General features: G+C 40.3%; 1 protein-coding gene across 1 annotated transcript; it reads right to left on the bottom strand.

Annotated features, from left to right (window-relative positions):
* Positions 1 to 849: 849 nt before the first annotated feature.
* Positions 850 to 6697, bottom strand: yif1a (Yip1 interacting factor homolog A (S. cerevisiae)). Its single transcript, XM_088294412.1, has 9 exons — positions 6584 to 6697; positions 6168 to 6220; positions 5367 to 5599; positions 5044 to 5148; positions 3968 to 4046; positions 3173 to 3230; positions 2954 to 3109; positions 2614 to 2707; positions 850 to 2133 (listed from the first exon to the last, which is right to left on the bottom strand). The coding sequence occupies exons 2-9, from the start codon at positions 6196 to 6198 to the stop codon at positions 1975 to 1977; spliced, it is 915 nt and encodes a 304-aa protein (XP_088150538.1). The 5' UTR covers positions 6199 to 6220; positions 6584 to 6697; the 3' UTR covers positions 850 to 1974.
* Between the last annotated feature and the right edge of the window lie 7261 nt (positions 6698 to 13958).

Below are 13958 nucleotides of genomic sequence, written 5' to 3'. Positions count from 1 at the left end.
ACAGGAACAAGATACGAACTGTCATCTTTGATAGGCAGCTTCAGGTCCGTGCACTAGTACACTCTTTGTTCTCTCTGGTAGGACAACCATATGATACTCGTGAGGCAAAACTGGGCGTTTGTTGTTGCACACGATCAACCAGTGTGAAAAGACAAGTATATTAGTGCAGCACTAGTAAGGTTTGTGATTAGTAGGCCGAAAGTGGCACTAGTGGTGGTGGTGGGAGGGGGGGTGACTAGTATACTCCATTTGTAACCAACCCCCGTCGGTAGAACCGTGAAGTGAGGGCGCGCACCCACTGGGCTGTAAACCCGACGAAGGTTCAAGTTGGTGATAGCTTGTATTATTTGCTGAGCCAGCCGACTATCAGTCTTTCGGCATTTTGCCACTTATTTAAATCGGTTAAAAGAGAAAAAATGAGAACTGTCAATTGGCCATCCCGATAGCAGAGGATGGTTTCGATCCATCGACCTCTGGGTTATGGGCCCAGCACGCTTCCGCTGCGCCACTCTGCTGATAATACTGGCACGTCACGCAACTTCTTTCATTTCAGCTGAAAATGTGGGGATCTGACTAAGGTCGAATCGTCTTGGGGATATGGTGATTATTCTCTTGGGAAAATGCACCAATAATTGAAAAAATATATAGTGTATAATTATAGATGTCACATCTATAGATGTCACAAGATGGCAGCAAAGTACAAAATGAAGCTTCTCAACTTAACAAGGTATTTGATACTAAGATGACTTAAGGTGGTAAAGGAATACGTCAGCAATAAAAAAGTGCCAAACCACTGACACTCAGCATTTCACGTGGAACATCCAACAAACAAGGAAGAGTCCACAAGCGTTCACAATTGAATACACAAAGCGGGATATATTTCTTTCTTACAAAAATCCAAACAGTCATGCGTTGTCAAATATCAAATAAATAAAAATTCAGATTTGGAAATGGTGGTGATGTCATCAAAACAGAGGAGTTTATGGAAAGCCAGTTCAGTATTTATGAAAAATTAAATAGTATGGTACAGGATGTGGTATGCGTTTTGGATGACGAGTCTATGATTAAACCTTATTAGTTAACAATTGAAAATCTCTAGTAACACTGATAGGACCCACGAGTAGGTACGCTTCACACACACGAATAGCGTCCTCATCAAGGATGTCAAAAGAAAAATGGCTTTCCTTAAATCCATTAGAATATTTACTACATATCCTTAAGATCCAAGTTTAAGGTCCATGTACGCTCTTTACCTTCTCTGGTAAGACAAATCTGTGCAGTAGTAGAATTACTGGCTTACTAGTAAAGTTTTTTCCACCCACTATTCACGCCACTTTTGTCCTACTAATAAGCAATTAAACCTTACTAGAACATCACTGTGTTGTACTAGTTAACAATACCAGGCCCAATTAGTAGGCACGTCAACTTCTGGAGCCAACTACTATTATTAAAATTATGTTTAGTAGTTTTTTGAGAGGACAAAGAGTGCACTGGTAAATCGTTGTGTCCTACGAGAAATGCTTTTTTCTTTCCCCACCACTAATTTCCACTACTACTAGTGCCCTTAATTGTCTTACTCACGAGGACAAAAAGAGTACTAATACGAGGACTTTAAGATGGACATCAAGGATATGGAATAAGTGATGGAAATTGCTTTTATGTTTAATAAAGAAAATTGAAACCAAGCTATGAATGTGGCAGCCCTTGTTTTAAAAATAAAAAAAAAAAAACAGGTAAGACGGGAGAAAATGAGCCTTTGTCAAAATCACTGCACACAGAAATATTTCAGACGTTTCGTACAATTTGGTTACCTCAAGTACACAATTTCCATTTTTGAAGCGTTTTGCTAGCTCAACACTGTGCAAGCACGCGCCGTGTAGGGACAAAACCGCACCGTGTGGAGAAGGTGGCGAGCACACAGTCACACACGCGCCAAAGCACTTGGACGATCCAGCTCACGTGGACGCCTCACAGTCACCTGACCAGGTGAGAGGTTAACCAGTAAATGATGACAGGCTGAAAAAGGGCGGTCGCCACGGTGATGTACATGCGCACTTGGGGTTTGGCGCTGGAGCTGGTGGACATGGAGTCGGACGTCAGCGACGTCAAGATCTTCATTTTCAGGGAACGTACCTGCACACAATTCATGGTTAGATGACACGCCCGTTAGGTACACTGCCAGTATGGAAAGTGCTGACTACAGTGACAGCTTGACTTAAAGGGGAATTCAAGGCAAAAAAAATAAATAAATAAATAATACTTTGTAACAAGATGTTCTTTGTGCCCCCACTGGGTTAAACACAGCAGCCCAAATTCATTTTGTGTTTGAGAAATATGATTTAAGGAGAATAATCCATTAATTTTCCTCAAATGTCTGGGTGCAGCCAGTCTGTGTGCCACGTCCTCTGCTGTTGACTGAAACTGATGTCAAAGTGCCTTCGGGCTCGCATTGCCAAAGTCACGTGACCAAACCCAGAAAAAGTGAGCCTGCTAAGTCAAATCTTCATCAAACGCATTTTTTCTTTTAAACCGCAAAGGATCATAATCCGAAAACCTCGGATGTTACGGCACAAGGTACCAATGAATTTGTCCTTGACAAGACTAAATACTTACAGTGAAAAACATAAGGGCACAAGAGGACCAGGCAAGCGCCACAAAGTAACCATCGCTGCCAAACAGCAAGCCGCATAGCACGGTGAAGATCATCCTTGGGGAAAAAAGATCAATGTTTAGCAGAAACACGCACAGAGTTTCAAAGTTCACAGTTTTCGTGTGAGGAGAAATGGGCTTGGGTTCGAACGAGGATAATTAAGAATTGAAATGTTCACACGAATCGTGTAAAATGTTAGCTTATCGGTATACAGTACTGTAAACGCTTTAAGTTGCTGTTGTAGAAATCAATACCAAAGCGATTATAGTCTATTTTTAAATATTTATTGAATTTAATATTTACCCGACATATTTGTATCCACTGTAGGCGATGAGGTCGAAAGTAGACATGTCGCTGTGTACTGTCAACAAGTACAAACTGAGCAGCATCACCAACACCTCGATGATCACCCACACCAGGGCCGTGCTGGCACACAGTCCCAGCACTTCCGGACTGAACCTTTACCACAAGTCAGTCAACACGCTAGAAGATGGGGAAGAACAACAACAAATAACTTCTTACCTTTTCTGAATGCCGAGAGCCATTCCAGCCAGTAAAATGTAGGTGATGAAAGCCATTGCTAGAACCGCAAAAAGAGCACTTGTAATTAAAACATCCCAAGCTGGTTCTGATGGTGGTTAAATGTACAACATTTCATGGTGATGCCACACGTATTTGGCGGAGTGATTGAGAAAACGGGGGGGCGTGCATTTCTTGAATGATGATTTCAGCCCACCGCACACAAAGCAACCTCGGCAAACACGACTGAACCGTGACGCAGTGAGCAGTGTTTTGCAACTAGTTTTCATGCGTGACAGTCAGCCAGTAGTTGAGCGCCAATTCACAATTTGAAATACAGCTGAGTAGCGTTACAATGTCTCTGTTGTAACGGCCATTCAAAATTGTCATTGCGTGTGCTTTTTACATCAAAAATTAAATTTTTGGATTCAAAGTGAAATCCAGCCAGTCGCCACTAGATCATATTAAAACAGTTATGCTGAATTGATATATTTTGTCAGAAAATAATACTTTACTATAATTTTTTTATTTCATACGTACCTGTGGCTAACGAGCAAAGCCGTTCGCTCCTCCTTTTTGCCACAATACATGAGTGCAGTTAATCAATGGGGCACGGACTACCAAGAGTCCATCAAATATTCACATTCTCACTTTTGTAATTTCCCAATAGGGAACTAACGATTGCAGTTTTTCCCACTGCGAGTTGGTATGTGTGCGAGGGTTGAGTTGATGACTGCGATTTGTTTGTGGCTGTTCCGTTCATTTGACCGTAGTGTGAATGTGTGAAAGCTGGCTTACTTGGTATGTAAAGATCAGGCGCGTTGACATCTTGTCTTGGTGTTAGTGGAGTGTCTCGATGGTAGCGAACCTCCCAATCCTACCAAGAGTCAGTTTAAGATGTGAGCATACTTCATTGGCATTACAGTGGTACCTTGAATAAACAACAGTCGGGGGAATAGTTGAAAATTCTTTAAAAGAAAAAAAGAGGCATCAAGTTGCTTATTGCCACTCCCACTTGAGGTTTACAGTCAAGCGTAAAACCAAGAGACGAAAAGGCTGCCAGCTTAATGCTAACACTAAATGGCATCTATGTAAGGAACGAAATTTAACACAAATGGTACAGCAAAACATTTAGACAGATAATATAACAGAGCTCATTCGCAAATTTGTTAGCCTCTGTAAAAAAACGACAAACATTAGCACCGTACCAATTAGCTGAAAGAAGTTGACAGGTCTCAATTAACAGCATATCCGCCTGTCCGAATTATATTGTGCCCAAGTGGCCAAGGCGGGCACACCAAAAAGAGAAGCACATTTGGACGTTGAATTGATGTGAAGTTGGAATTTTTTTTTTTTTTTAACTTTCTCTGTTCCATTAATTACGATTATAATAATATGTTTTAAAGTATGAAGTATTAGAGTGTTGGTATTTATTTATTTTTTCTCGGCTGAACCAGATTAAGGACATTTCCATTCACTTCACTTAGAAAACAATTTCTGATTTGAGTGTTATTAGTTACAAGCTTTGTCACCGAGCAATTGCACTCATATTTCAAAGCACAATTGTATTTTAGTTTTCGCAACTAAATCATTTTTATAGACCAGTTAAGAGGAATTGGAAGTGGAATTGGATCATTACCCACTGCAGTCTGTCGCAATCACTGCTCAAGACAGGCTCGACTTTTGCTGAGAAATACTCAATGTAATATAACATACACGTTTATTACAGCATGATTAGGGCATTCCTGTTTTAAGTTACAATGCTCAATTGCAACATATTAAGGGCCAAAATATCTTTTTGGGGCTCAATAAGGCATACGAAAATATGATGGAGGAGCCGCTTTTTACGACTGTTGAACACATAAACCAATTACCTGATGCGTGTATGGGAACATGAGGATCATGAGTTTCTTCAGCACGTATCTGGTGTCCACGGCAAAGAAGTACTTTAGCTTATTTACAGACATGAATCTGCTGATCTGAAAGGCACAGAGAAAGTGCAAATGTTTTAATAGTCTAAGGTACTCAACAAACTGCCCGAGTCCGTCATTGGTGATGTGGATGCAAACGGGCCTCAAATTCATGCCCTGGTTAAAAATGTCACAAGATTCTACAAGGGATGAAAAAGCATTTTTCCAATATGCAGACAAAGAAAAGCAAGTTGAACTAAAAACTGACTAAAAGTTTTATATCCCACCTCTTTATTAACCATGTCCTTGCCCTGGTTGGCCAAGGACGAGCCGTACATGACTGCGGCATTGGCCATGGGATCAGCGAACAAGTTGTTGACTCCCGCATGCATGTCGTGGGAGGGACCCGCCATGTTGTAGCCTGGAGTGTAATAGCCCTGAGTGTTCATGCCTGAGGTGCTGGTGTCGTCGAACAACATGGACTCCCCGCCCGTCGGAGTGCCGCGACCCTTGTGTTTACCTGGGGAAACAATTACAGAGGTATCTTGAAACTTGTTCTGTGACCAAGCCGTTAAATAAACTTTGGAAATTAATTTAAATGCAATTTTTCCGTTCTAGGCCCCAAAAATAACCACAATTTTTTCATTCAATAGTCCGGAGTCGTCTTGATTTGACGTCATAATGTGAAGAGCGTGATCAATATAACTGTTTAAATTCCCAAATCCAATTAAACCAGGACATTATTGCTCCACAACTGGATCAAACACCTGTTGTGAATTTTGCAACCCAACTTCTTATTGTTCGATTAAATATTGTTACATCCTGAATATAAATGTCAACCGCCAGAAACCCCCAAACATTAGTGAGTAGTCTAGCTGCCTTGAGCATTGTTTAAATTATATATAGAAAGGAGACTCTCATTTATATGCAAGTGGACCTAATATTGTAACTTATGTGTCTATAAAGACTTGTGTCACCAGTTTCGTCTTAGGCGACCTCTTTGGAAGGAATAACAAAAAATAGTTGAGTTTTTTTTTCAAAAACGATAACTGCGTAGCGGTAGCATTAGTTATTTGCGTTCCACTTACTTGCTCGGTATCCGTGATGTGGCAAATCCATTGCAAATTCTCGCTGACGTTAGCTTTCAGAATATAAAATTAAAAAAAAAAACAGTGGCACATGAACATATGCATGCGAAAATACGTACATACACACAACAAAACTGGTATGCTGCTAGTTTGGACAAATGTCATGATAATCGGTACGATTACTGCTGTGTCAAACGCTAATGCTTTACCTTTAAACTTTAACACCAAGGCTACTCCTCATTAGCTGCTGGCTAGCGAAGCACAGCTAATGAGGAGTAGCCTAAGTGTTAAAGAATGAGGTTGAGACTCACAGCGACACAAACACAATTAAGCAGAATTATAAATATCCGATCCACATTGCGCAACAAATGACCAGATAATAAACAACAACAAAATTAACGCGGAGAGAAACTTACCTAGCTTGCTAACGTTAGGTAGCTCGCTACGTGGTTCACCAGCTGACACCACCCACTCTCTACGATTGGCGTACGTCACTTTGCCTGCGTGGCAGTGTACGCCTATTGTGCACGCACTGACTGCATATAACAAAAATAAAAATATATAAATAAAAAACTAAATTTTAAAAAATAATAATTAATTTAAAAAACCCTAATGTACGCATGTATAATATACATAGACAACAGATAGGAGAAAAATAACCATGAAAAATAATAACACAACAAATTAAAAAAAAGATATATTATATATATTATAATATTATACCAGGCTAAAATTGGAATATTTAGAGAAAAAAGTTGCAATATAATCAAGCATACAATTATTTTATTTGCCACTTGATTTTTATTTTATTTGGAAAGCGGGATTTGTGCGATTTCCTTTGGATTGTAATCGGATTTTACGTCATGTATTGACTAAAGGTTTCACCCCGTACGTGTTGAAAAAAACCCTCCAAAAACAACCACTAGAGGGAGTAGCACACTTTGAAAATCACTTGTGTGACCCGGAGAATGATCAGAATGATAGGTTGACCGGGTCTTCATTAGGCAATCGTTCAGCCTCAGCCACGCACACGCACGCACACGCCGGCACACGCACACAAACGACACTTCAGGAGGAAACATCCCTTCTTCTCACAGTAAACTCCAGTCCTTGAGAGCCGTTGTCCTTCATGTTTCCCTACAACACATCTGATTCGAATGATAGCTCATCAGCAAGCTCTGCAGAAGCCTTATTACTCAAGTGTGCCGAAGGAAGGCAACATGAAGGATACGGGCCTTCAAGTACCATAGTGAACATGAGTAGAGTTGTGTGCATATATTTTTGTTTCACACATGCCCATGAAAAACAGGCATCAAGATGAGCTGCAAGTAGTAATAAAACACGCATTAAATCACAACTGAGTTTTTCAGGGGGTTGAATTTGAAAATGTTTACAGAGACCTATTACATAAGTGCCAACGTTCAGCCTAATCGGGACTCCCTTTAAGGGAGGAAAAGGGGAAACTGGTTGTGGTCAAACATGGAACAACTTGATTAATGTGGTTGTATTTAAGAGAGTGAAACAACTTTGGTTAGGAAATGTTTACATTCATAATGCAAGACAAAAAAAGCCCAAGGCATGGTACATTCTGCCCAAGTCACTTTTATTTGTTAAGCAATCAAGGAAAGGCCTTTTTCATTCATACTTGTTCACACGGTTGAGGTTGAGTGTTTTGTTACAATAACAATGGAGCTCACAGTTAATTAAACCGCTTTTTAATTCCACTTAAGAAAAAAAGACCGCCACTGCCGGCTTCTACTGTGACAGGACTAATAGGCTCCTCATTTTTATTTGGAAGGAACTATTCAGTTCCAATCAAGTGCTTGTGTGTGCCTCTTTATTGTATCAGTCTCATCCGATTGAAGGTGTGAGTGTGCTGGACCTGCAAATCCATTGAGCCGCTCGTATTAATCCAAGCCTTCGGAGTTTTCATATTGATCCAGTAGCACACATCCACATTACAAATCTAGAACATTTCCACGAATTTACAGTTGACAGAACGACCGTCAAAAAGATCCTGTTGGCACACGTCACCGCCAGCTTGCTCGTGATGTAATCGACCTGCATAAAAACGTTGCTAACTAAGTTCCAATGCTCACTTGTTATAGATTAACAGTCGAAATATCTCTTTGGGGCGCGATAAGGCGTAAGAAAATATGATAGGGGATCCGCTTCTCACAAATGGTGAACACCTTGTCCGATTACCTCATGTGTGTAAGGGAACAGGAGGATCATGAGTTTCTTCAGCACGTATCCGGTGTCCACGTCAAACAAGTACTTCAGCTTTTTCTAAGACATCAATCTGCTGATCTGAAAGGCAGAGAGTAAGGGCAAACGTTTTAATTGTCAGATGTACTTGACCATCTGCCAAAATCAACAAATGTGCCCGAGTCCGTCATTGTTGACGTGGGTGCTAACCGGTCTCAAATTAGGCCTCGGCACCTACCAAACGTTGTCCGACTGGCCTGACGGCATCTTTTATGGTTTTCTTAAGGATCCATTCACAATTAACGTGGGGATTCATTCATAATCATTAGATTAAAAGTTAAGTCGTGGGTTAAATTTGACCCATTTACAAAAAATAGAAATCATTTGTGAACTTGTTCTGTGAGCAAGCCCATACTTGCTCTTTGTCGCCCGTAGTAAAAGAGCACAGAGAAGTGTCAGAGGTACATGGTCAAACTATTATTATTATTATATAGTGTTAAACCTGAAATATGTTTGTCAGGACAATGTCAAAGCTTTTAGAATTTTTTTTGCATTGCGTAGATGCATCATTGTGGTATATTAAGAGTAATTTAGATTTTGAGTTGACAAGCGTTTTATTAAAACGCTGCAATGCAATTTTATTTTGTAACCGGAATAAAAATCCAATTTGATTTTTGAAAGCATTCAACGTTTTTAGGGCTTAGCGACGGGGTATGAGTTCTACACATCAGTTATGAATCGTCTTGGTGTCATCGTGTTGAAATGTGAACGGCATCTTAAATAGGAAGGTTTCAAACATGAAAAAAATAATCGAATTGAATTAAGACATTTATTGCTCCACCTGTTGTAAATTTGGCCGTTCACATTGTTCAATTATGTGATTCGTCCTGAAATGTCCCTCGAGTGCCAAATTTCCCAAATTTTTTTTTGTAGTATATTTGCCTTGACTCAGTAAACGTTGGGAAACTGGCACAGTATAACGGTTTTCATTCGTCTGCAAGTGTGCCTTTTATTGTGGCTGTTGTGACGATTAAGAATAGTTTGTTTAGCCAGTTTCGCATTCGGCGACCTCTTTGGAAGTAATAACTGAAAATAGATGACAGCTATTTTAAAAAACGATGACTGTTTTGTGTCAACATTAATGATTCACGGTCCCCTTACTCCGTATCGGTGATGTGGTAAATCAATTGCAAATTCTCGCTGACGTTAGCTTCCAAAATAAAAAGCGATGACACAAGCTTGCAAAAAAAATCTTTCATACACACCACTAACGCTTTAGTACTAAACACCTATTCCTCAATGGCAGCACGATATCGAAGCTCAGCTGGTAAGAAAAAGGTTGCGACTCAAGTCGACACAAAACACTTTCGCAGGATTATAAATGTCAGATCAGTATTGTCCAACAAATGGTATTTGTTTGTTTAAATGATTTGTTCAAAACTACTTTACACATTTCTAATCTGACTATAATACATTTATGTGGACCCTATAGTTATACGTTTTTTTTTCTATGCTGTCATAGATGTTACGCTATCAGGCAAAGTACAATCTCAACACACCCAACGTCTTGCTGGAACATTCAGAGCTGTCCTGGGGCAGGCTTGTTTTCCAAACTTCTTCAAAGATATCCATGTTATTGTTACATATCTACATCCATCCATGACATTTACAACTACGTGTGGATAGTTTTTTCAAGACGAGGCCACCAGGGAAGAGGCCCTTCAGCCTCGTCAGGGAATAACTATTGACAGTGGAATTCTTACACCCCAGTTCTTGTCACGTTTACAAGTGATATCGGGTCCAAATGAAATTCTGATACATTAAATTAATCTTTGACTGTATAATATAACAAGTAGGAAAAAAACTGTCGTTGTGTCAAAACAGCAGCACGGGGTCGTACCTCCATCGCCCGAGGGATCAGGAAGTCAGGCAGCCCCCACCTTATGAGATAGTGGGTTTTTAAATCAGTGCCAGCACCTCGTTTCCAGGAAGAGTTGCCTATTCGAAAACCTACATGTCATCATGTGATTACTTTATTATTCATTGTCATCAGTTTTATCAGACCAGCTAATGTCTGTGTGTCCTAATGTGCAGTGAAAACTGCAGCATCTATAAAACCAGATAGATTTAATGTTAGGTGGCATAAGGTTGCTGTTACTACTGAACTGTGTGTGTGCGCGTGTGTGTGGCTGGGTGGGTTGTGTGGGTGTGTTGGATGGGATGTGTGTGGGCGGGTGCAAGTGCGTGAGTAAGTGAATAAATATGGTGATTTTCGGGTGAGTAAAGTGCAATGGAATCCCTAACTTCCTTCACATTTGGAGGAAACGTGAGCAGAGCAGCCGCAACTTAAATACTCATTCATAATTTGAAGCTGCTTTGTTGGACGAGTAAAACAACCTGTTACTAGTCAAGCAAAACTGTGCACTGGTTGACATGTGCACTATTAGTACTACTACTGTCATGTCATGTCATCTGCAGTACAAAGTTGTTCTATATGTGAGAGCAAGGAATTGCCTGCATTTATTTGATATGAGTGATACAGAGGTTGCTAGTGCGTGACACATGCCTACTATTTGTTGTGGGGGGAAAAAAATCTCAATACGACTTTTCTACTAGTTTGGCCTAGTCATTCTGATAAGGTGCTGCTGAATTGTCTTATTGGTGAGGGCAACAAGCAATCCAGTATACGGACTTTATACTGAATATGGAATAAATGCTCAGACCGGTTTACAGCTTTACATAAACACCATCATGTGATTGGCACATTTCCTAATGACCTCAGGCAAGCGTTGGTTGTACATAATTGGGTGAAAGGCCAACGTGTCCCGGCTTGTAGAACGTCGAGACGTGCCGCATGTCATCATGAAATTCCAGCGGATTGAGTCATGTGACGCTCACCTTGAGCACACACACACCGCCTTGATGGACTAGGAAAGCACTCACTTCCTGTTACTGTGCCGTCATCATTATTACGGGGTGGCATTCTGAAACGGGACACTTGACAGTTAAATGGATCAATGAGCAATCCGCCGGGGCATGTAGAAAGTCCATGTGCTGTTGACAGTTTCACTTTGGCACTCACGTGACCTCACAAAGACTCGGGCCATAATAAAGCGAGCAAAAGGCACTTTGTGTTTGTCCCTGTTTCGAGTTGAGTAATTTTCAGCTTGAAATTGTCAAGATATATTCCCAGATGCATCAGTCGTTGTGTCGTTTGGTGGCTGCCAGGATGGCCGAGTGGTCTAAGGCGCCGCGTTTCGGTCCCAGTCTCCCCAGGAGGCCTGGGTTCGAATCTCGAATTTCCCCATTGTGGGACTAATAAAGGGAATCTTATCTTATCTTATAGGAGGGACTTCCCAACTTCATCTAACCCTTCATTCGCCACTATCACGTCGCAGTTATACAAATCATATATCAATCTTTTTAATACCACTAAAAGTTTACGTTTACTTCAAACCAAGCAGCATTACACCCTTTGTTTGTAAAACAACCAAACAACATTCCCTTAAGACTGCTAGTTTAATGCGAGGATATGATTGAAATTTTTAAATATCATGTTATTGTATTAACAGTTACAGTAACCCTTTAAGCAAAAGGGCAGCACACGCTGACACATATTACAACGATGCTCACATGCATACATTCTTTACGCTCTGTGAAAAATGACTGATATTAAATAATCTTAGTGAGTCACTTACATTAGTAGTAGAAGTACTATTCTTTTTCATTTGTGTATCCATTACTGTATTATGTAGCCTTTCAGTGGCCAAAGCAGGCTCACCGAATTGCAGCATTCAGTAACGACACACACATAGGTTATTTTTTTTGCATTGTTTGATTTATATTTTTCTCATTTAAAAAAAAAAAAAACATTGAAAGTTTTTTGTTTTTTCTGCGTGTGTGTGTATTTTTTGGTCGGAGGGCTTGCAACAAATTATTGTCATTTCCTTTCATTTCAATGGGGAAAGATGATTTGAAATAATGATAGAAGTGTTTTGAGTCACAATTATGGTTACGGAATGAATGAAACTCATCTCTCCAGGCACCGCTACAATGATGTGGGCAAATTTCTACAGATGTGTCTTCCTAGTCAGACTGTGTTGTTAGTTTTGCTCTGACCAACCAATCAGACGACAGAAAAACGGTGATGTCATCAATGGCTAGTTCCCCTTCCCCCATGACTACAAATTTAAAACCTGATTGCTTAATATATGAAAACTTATTGTTGAATTTGCATGTGGTTGTAGAGGCCCTGGGCAGATTTGATTGATATGGCAACTTGTAAAAGCTGAAATCTGATTGGACCCCAAAAAAAATCCATGTACTGGAATCAGTGCGACCAAGGAATGTGCCACCAACTGAAGAGAATAGACTGTTGGGAATAAGTTATAACAATTTCATGGAACAAAACTAGAACTAAGGTTGTAACCGGCCACCACAAATGAGCAGTAACACGAGACAGCGGTACAACAGTCAGCGGCCAGGAGAAGTCAGCCCATGCCGGGAACCCACCGTGTCCTCAGGGGAACCGCAAACTCAGCAGCTGTTGTGACAGTCAGTAAGCTTCCTGAATTCACACGTTTAGCTTTTACTTTTTTTCCCCGTAGGTGTAACAGTAGTGTTCATCAGCACAAAAACTGTCATTGAATATGGACGGCGATGTAATACGGCAGCTTTTGTGGCAACAGGCTGACTCATCTCCACAGGCATGTGTGCACATTGATGTGGTTTGTCAAGAGAGTGACTCTCCAAAAGAATCCCCACCCTCATTAGCAAGTTTCATAATTGGCCCGGTGTGCAACCTTCACATTTATCAGCACTTATTGTTGCAGCATAATATAAAAGGATACCTTATCAATGATGCACAAGTAGGTATTATAACCACACAATTCCACTCACAGTACTGCAGTGTGTTAAATATGTAATTGTGACTTTAGGGCATCAATGTTGCAATATTTTTACCATTTGAAATATGTCTTTGCTGGAGGCATTTAAGCACGTTAGATCGCCCACGTATGCAATGTAAAACATATAATAACGTATTCACTCCATGATGGTTAATACTACAATTTCAACATACAGTAGTTGAAGAAAATGTTCATTGTCTCAGATTTTGACAAGACACTGAGACACTAGAATAAAATAGAATAGAATATATATATATATATATATATATATATTCAAAACGATATTATTTTTTTGATCGTCCTTACGTACTGTAGTTACAGCTTGGCCTATCGCTCATATATCATGGCTGGAATATTGGACACGACACGGACGTTAGACTTTGAGTGACTCACTGACAGTGAGTAAGTTTTTTTTTTCGCACTTTTAATATCGTTGGTTCAGACAGATGTCTGAATAACTAGACACCCAAACGTTTTTTTCCCCAAATGCATTAACGGTGCTCTTTGTGGCCATGAGCTTCAAGTATCCCGGCTGTAGGAAACTCTCACCAAATTAGGCAAATTACGTCACGTCACGTGTCTGAATTCCGCGAGAGATTCCAGACAACATTATTTCCCGTAAACTGGGAGGGGCGTGGCGAAACTGTAGTCCCGCTTTAAGATTTTAGAACAGCAC

The sequence above is a fragment of the Idiotropiscis lumnitzeri genome, chromosome 4 (assembly GCF_059441095.1).
Source record: "Idiotropiscis lumnitzeri isolate Australia: NSW breed Sydney's pygmy pipehorse chromosome 4, RoL_Ilum_1.0, whole genome shotgun sequence".
NCBI lineage: Eukaryota > Metazoa > Chordata > Actinopteri > Syngnathiformes > Syngnathidae > Idiotropiscis > Idiotropiscis lumnitzeri.
Note: the sequence above shows the minus strand (reverse complement) of the source record. Positions and strands in the feature narration are given on the sequence as shown.

What these genes read in the sequence shown, in the direction of transcription:
- yif1a (XM_088294412.1), bottom strand. Translation starts at nt 6,198, where the DNA reads ATGGATTTGCCACATCACGGATACCGAGCAA. An exon ending in TGTTCCCATACACGCATCAG is followed by an intron (nt 4,047 to 5,043) that starts GTAATTGGTTTA and finishes GACTCTTGGTAG; the next exon opens with GATTGGGAGGTTCGCTACCA. An exon ending in GCTCTCGGCATTCAGAAAAG is followed by an intron (nt 3,110 to 3,172) that starts GTAAGAAGTTAT and finishes CTTGTGGTAAAG; the next exon opens with GTTCAGTCCGGAAGTGCTGG.